Source organism: Amia ocellicauda, chromosome 22 (assembly GCF_036373705.1).
Source record: "Amia ocellicauda isolate fAmiCal2 chromosome 22, fAmiCal2.hap1, whole genome shotgun sequence".
Lineage (NCBI taxonomy): Eukaryota > Metazoa > Chordata > Actinopteri > Amiiformes > Amiidae > Amia > Amia ocellicauda.
The window spans coordinates 1,105,396-1,111,821 of NC_089871.1; the positions used below are offsets into that span (position 1 = coordinate 1,105,396).

Genomic DNA, 6,426 nt, shown 5'->3' on the forward strand with positions numbered 1-6,426 from the left:
TGTCCGATGTGCGCTGTGTGTAGCGGAGCCACTGGGGGTTTAATAATAAATACATAGTAACACAGGAGCAAGACTCCGCATGTTCTCAGACCAGACGAACGATTTCAGTCAATCAGCTCATTCGGCCAATTCAGTAACTGGGAGCGAGTTGAGATCAAAACCCAGCAGAGCTGAGGTCCAGGAGCCGAGGCTGAGGCTGATCGAGCTGGGTTTGCAGTCCTGGGGTTAATAGCGAGACTGACGGGGCAGCGGGAGAGGGGCCCCAGCACGCAGCGAGGGTGACCTCCTGGGACGGAGAAGTACACGCTCTATAAAACACAATGCCTTGAACACATTTCTGTAATGCTGCGTGACAAAATATTGGCCAAGCGGGAAATATAGAGCAGTTTCGCCCCTCTCTGCCCCAGGGGCGGAGATAGGAATGATCTCGGTGTGGAGTTTTGCTTTTCTGTATTTTAAGTAAAGCACGTCTCTCTCCCTGAGCTAAGGACGTCTGAAGAGCCACGACTGAGATACTGTGTTGACCGGATCTCCTGGCAGCTGAGGAAGGTCCTGTGCAATATCCGTAATTGCGCCCGGGTTCACTCGCACAGATTACCAGATTAGCCCCTTCCAGGGGCACTAATGTCATTAACGGACACACAGAGGTGTGCAGGAGATTGTAATCTGCGGATCAGAGCAACACATCCCCCCCGGCAGCTCTGCCAAGCGCTCAGCGCCTCTCCAACCCAGCGCGTCTTTACGCACGACGCGACACTGGAGACTTGAAATCCCTCCTAGAGCCGGACTGGCAGCAGCGCGCTGCGCTCACAGGGATCACACGCTCAGAGGAGAGACACAGAGACACACAGAGAGCTGTAGTATACGGGGTAAATCATGTAAAATCTCCGTGTTTCTCACAGCGCACTCCACTCCTGCAGGATTGTGTATCGGACTCAGCGGTGTGTAATTGTGTCTGCGCGGTGCAGCGGGATGGCCGTGGCGCTGTGCTGGCTGTGCGCCGGATCCCTCCTGCTCGCTGTGTCCGGCGGCACCGGCTTGGTTTACCAGTTTCCCGCGGTGGCGATTCAGCACCTGAGCCCGGAGCGCAGCGCCGGACCCCCCGCCAGCTCGGCGGCGCCCCGCAGGTGAGGACACATCCTCAATAGCATGCATGATTATTATTTATATTTCATCTACCAAATAAATTAATAACTTTTGTTGCTAATTGTCGTCAAAGAAAGTCACCATCTGTATTATACATTAGTATATGATATTGTATTTTAAAAGTTTTTAGATGTGTCTGCTTTTGGAAATACAGATGCCCCTGTTCACGTTAATAATTCCCACATGATTCATTATGTAAGAATCGTATAAATCTGTATTGTGCCATCTTTGAAGTGCAATATTGTGAAATCTTATTGATAGGAAGATGAATGGACAGTATGTGTGTGTGTGTGTGTGTGTGTGTGTGTGAGGGGGGGTTGTGACATGTTTGTTCAGCAGTTCAGCTGCAGTGTGCGTGTTTCTCTGTGTAATATCGTTTTATATAGGATTTGATATTTTGCTGTTTTAAAGGAAATTCAGACCATTCTTGATGAGCCGGTGCAGTTTTTACAGCTGCTTACAAACAAAACAATCACTGATGCATTGAAATCTGTCACAAACTACAACAAACAAGCCAGACAAAGAAAAAGTGGAACATGACTCATCAGGCATAGTTTGTCACATTGCATCGTAACAGACAGGTGCATTCGCTTGTATTCAGTCCCAGTTTCATCGTGTTCAGATTATTCCTTTTAGGACATTGAGTGAAAATGTCTCTTTTGGCATGTGATTTGATTTTGCGTGAGGAACTCCTTCTGTCCAGGCTTTCGTCTTCTCTCTCCACACGGGAAAAGATTCCTTCACAGCTGCCATTCAGTCTAAGGGCTGAGGGGCCCCAGTCGGCCCCATTCTGTCTACTCCCTTTGGGGAAACTCAGCCCTGGCCTGGGGCCCTGGTTCCATGGAGCCCTGATCAGTGCTGTTTTGCTCATTACGCCATATCTTCTGCATAAGGCACTGGGAGGATTGGGAACACAAACCTTGGCACAACATGCAAAGTCAGCTAAACCCGGCTCCTATCCTCCCCCGCGGCCGGCTCTGTGGCTCTCACCCGACTGACCAGATCACAGGAGCGGAGATGGGAAATCCAGGAATGCATTCAGACACCAAGAGGAGTTGAAACAGAACCACTGCAAGCTGGAGCCAGAGTCTCAGCGTCTCTGGTCACACGTGGAATTGGTTTCTGCATCCCTGGGGACGGGGAGGTTGAGAGAAAGCTGATACAACTTGCAACGAAAGAGAGGGGCTTTGGGTAACCTGGGAAAGTGCATTGACTTACCAAAGGGGCCGTGCCTGAGCCAAGAGCGCCTTCTGCCATCTCGAGCGCAGCGGGTAATTGAGCACAGTTGTTGACACGGAGCCCCAGGAGCCATGGGCTGGAAACGAATGGATCTAATCACGTCACGAGGGAGCAGCACGCATACACTGCGCTTCACGCACACGGGAGAGGGGTTTAATCACAGCGGCTCGAGGCCTGCCAGGGGGCTAGGTGATCCAGAGGTCAGGCAAGGGCAGTTGTTCCCTTTGGGCGAGAGGTTAAAACCTGGTTCCAAGTCTACTGCCCCACTGACCTGTGCAGCGCTGAAACACCTCCCCACCGCCCTTCCTTTCATTCAGAGCTGAGGAACCTCTTGCTTCTGCTGGGGGCGCTAATTACCTGGGCAAGAAGGAAAGAAACCAGGGCAGACAACAGCTAATGGGAGAAAAGGAAGAGCACAGTTACAGCGGGGGCCCAGAGGGGTGGGCAGCTGGGGTTTAGTAAAGCAGATCCAGGAGCGAGAGGGACCCCGGGCAAGCCTGGCCCGCTCCCTCCTATGGCCCTCACGCCCACGTCATTGGTGCAGGGTCTAACAGAGGCACATGTGCCAGCAGAGCACAGAGATGGGTATCGTTTATGTGTCTGTATTTGTCTGGGTGTGGGTTTGCTGTCTGGTTTTGTTTAGTCTCTGCTGGGTAAAAGAATGTGCCCTCCTCTGGTCTCTCCCCACAGGAACTGGTGCCAGTACACGGTGTCCAAGACCGTGAGCTGCCAGGTGCACAACGGCACGGAGACGCTGGTGCAGCGCGTGTTCCAGAGCTGCCGCTGGCCAGGACCCTGTGCCAACCTGCTCAGGTACGGGCCGTCAGCCCACCCACCACCTCGGTCTCACTAACTCATCTCCTTTCTGTGACGACTGAGAACCCAGATCCCTATATTGGTCTGTGTGTGTGTGTGTGTATGTTTGGCATGGCAGGCCCAGAGTCAGGGAGTGCTCTCTGTGCCGGCTGCCGATGTCCTTCAATACATCAAAGCACTGCCTGCTTCTCCAAACGATGCTCCAGCCCTCCATACTGATAATGAACTCCCGTCTCGTCTGGCAGCCTTGATTGGACTCGTTACAGCCTGTGTCAGCGCAGCACTCTGAAGAGGCCGAGTCGCAGTGTTTAGACAACGTGCCCCTGCCCGCCAAACAGACCGCAACAACAAAACCACAATCCGCCCCCGAGTCACAGGCCCTCCACTGCTGATCGCTTCGATCTGTCTCGTTGGTGTCTGTGATTTTCAGATTTTGACTTTCCACACAGTTATTTATTTATTTTTAAAACGTCCCCTGAAGACCCGGCCTGAGCTCAGTGTGCGATTGGGGAGGTGCAGGATGTGTGGGGGGTAGGAAGAGTATCTGGGGGTCCCTTTGAGAGTCTGTGAGAGTAGGCAAACCCTGTAGCCAGTCGCATGTTCAGACACAACTCTTTGCTCAGTTTAGTGTCTCCTCAGTTTGGTGGTGTTGCTCGGGCCTCCACACGCTGACGGGACGCACTGGTTAGGGGAACAGCTGCAGGGCTTGACTGGGGACACTGAGGATATTCATTTAAAGCTCCAGGTGTCTTCTGCAGCTGCCTCGAGTAACAGGAGACTGTGAGGGAAGGGCCCCCGGCTGCTCGGAGGGTCCTCTTCTCCCAGCGCTCTCCTGGACTGTCTGGACACGTTAGTTAACGCTCATCCCAACACGCATGTCCGAGAATACAGGGCGAGGGAAGGGTCGTGTGTGTGACGTAGCCTGCAGTGCAAAGGAATCAAATCGACGGAGAGCAACAGCTTTGTGATTGGCAGGAAACTCCAGGGTTTAGTTATTGTATTGTGTTTAAGAAATAAACAAACCAAAATTATGCAACAGTATCTGCCAGACTCTTGACTCTGCCCAGGCGCTGCCTGTGGTAACCATGCCCCTCTGTGTCAGCTACAGGACCCTGGTCAGACCCACCTACCGGGTGGCGTATCGGCAGGTGACGGTGCTGGAGTGGCGATGCTGCCCGGGCTTCCTGGGAGCCGACTGCAGTGAGGGTAAGTCTACAGGAAGAGACAAAGACACAGACATGGCAAGACAGGAGCTGCCCGAGATTAACAGAAATAAAACAAACCAGCAGAATAAGAAAAGAGAGAGAGAAGAGACGGGAGTGAATTGATGTGATTGCGGTGTGTTGTGATGTTTGTGCGATGTCGTGTTCAGTGCGAATTGCGCTGAGACTTGCCTTTTATCAGTGTGGCATCATTTGCCCACTCAGACAAAGACACAGACAAAGCAGCGCATCAGAAGGTATCGCCACCCACGATCAGTCAGTGTCTGCGGTCTGAGGGTGTGGAAGAGGCGCTGAGTCCCTTGGAAGTGACTTGTGCTAGACAGTGACCCGACCGTCCTCTTGTCTCTCTGTCTGTCTGTCCGACTGGCCGTGTGTCTTAGAGACACTAGGCAAATGGAATAGTTTCAAACGGTCATCTGCTCAGACATTTTTATGCAGGAACCATTTACAGTTGTCCAGATAATTGTTTGGTCTCTGCGTCTCTGTGTCTCTCCTCACCTCAGCCCCAGTACTTCGACGCTGGTTTCGCTGGGAGCACACAGCTATGTTTACTGGTTTACAAGGGGGCCGGCTCAAACAGATGACACTCTGAGCTGCTGTGAGAGCAGGCGTGTTTCAGGGCTCAGGATGTTGGTGCATTTGTGTGCAAACAGCTGAGTCGGTCTGAGAGTTCGGTGCCCCCCCGACACACTGCACCCCCTGCAGGCCTGACCGGGGTCACAGGACAGCTGTCGGGCTCCAGGCCAGGGGTTCCCAGCTCTGCTCCCAAGGGCCCCTCTGTCCTGCTGCTTTCTGTCCCAGATCGAAACCTTAACTGAACTAATTACTGTCTCAAACTGACTCTTGTTTAACTGACAAGAAGTTAACGAGAACTCAGGTGGCTTAATATCATTTTATATTTAAACTGAAATCTCCAATTGCTTCAAACTCACAATAAGCTCATGATTAATGCTTAGACTATTAGTGTAATGAAGTCATTGAGATCTCAGCTGGAACAGGAGCCCATGGCACTGTGGAGCCTCGGGACCAGGCTGGGAAGCGCTGCCGCAGCCGTGCCGGACGTCTCTGTCGTGGGGGTCCCCGAGGGGATAAACACAGTGCCGAGGAGACGGGGCTGCGGGGCTGAGCGCCTCACCTGGGCCCTTTACTGTCAGCCACAGTCGATCTCTTTCCTCTTTGCTGGCAGCACCGGTTATTGGGCCAGCATTGTTCTCGAGCAGAAGTCTGAGTTTTTGGGGGTTCTGTTGTGCGGTGCTGACTGATCCAGGCTGTGCAGACATGAGACTGGAGACTGGAGTATAAGGAAATCAACCCCTACCACCCCCCCCGGGAAACAAAGCTGTAGCCCCTTCGAAACACACAGCCAGCCCCCAGGGAAGGGGCCCCTTGTGCAGACCGCGGCTCCGACAGCACGGGCCGAATTACTCCCAGAGTAAACAACCCCGCGCTGCGCTGAGGGCCCCCTGCGCTATGGGGGCTGGGCTTGTTTTGGATTTCGGGGTAAAATGGAGGTCATCACCTCCAGCTGTTGCTATTGCATACCCCCCCCACAAAGGTCCTGTGTGTCCTGGGCACCCAGGGGATGGTGCCAATGGGCTGCTGCTGCGGTGAGGTACCAGTGGAGCAGGCTCTGGATGGATCAGCGGCCCAATGCTAATCAGTCTTAATCAGGTTTCTCTTTTAAATCCTGAGTACGTCCCAGAATCCCCAGAGGGATGACTGAAGAACCAACACCGAGCTTTGATGTGGTCGGCCAGACCAGGGCGCCTGTTTGCACCAAATAACTGCTTTTGTTTCTGAGGAAAGCGATGAGATCATCTTGGAATGAGGGATCACCCTCCCCCCCACAAACACACACACACACCCACACTCTCCCCTTCACAGACAGCCCTCATTAACACTGATGGGGTATTAATTGAAACCAGCGAGCCATTGTTGTTTCTGTCTTTGATTCTGCTGCCTTTTAAGCCCGTCCCCCTGGGTCTCAGCTGGCTGGTATTTC

General features: G+C 53.0%; 1 protein-coding gene across 3 annotated transcripts in view; it reads left to right on the top strand.

The window, feature by feature from the left end:
• The first annotated feature begins 299 nt into the window (after positions 1-299).
• col26a1 (collagen, type XXVI, alpha 1) overlaps positions 300-6,426 on the top strand; it is a 25,307-nt gene continuing 19,180 nt past the window's right edge. The window contains exons 1-3 of one of the 3 annotated variants that reach the window (XM_066695596.1): positions 300-1,127; positions 3,076-3,198; positions 4,304-4,407. In XM_066695596.1, coding sequence (XP_066551693.1) covers positions 973-1,127; positions 3,076-3,198; positions 4,304-4,407 — 382 coding nt within the window. In that variant the 5' untranslated portion in view covers positions 300-972. The remainder of the gene's footprint in view (positions 1,128-3,075; positions 3,199-4,303; positions 4,408-6,426) is intronic. The other 2 variants (XM_066695594.1, XM_066695595.1) reach the window with 2 other exon arrangements.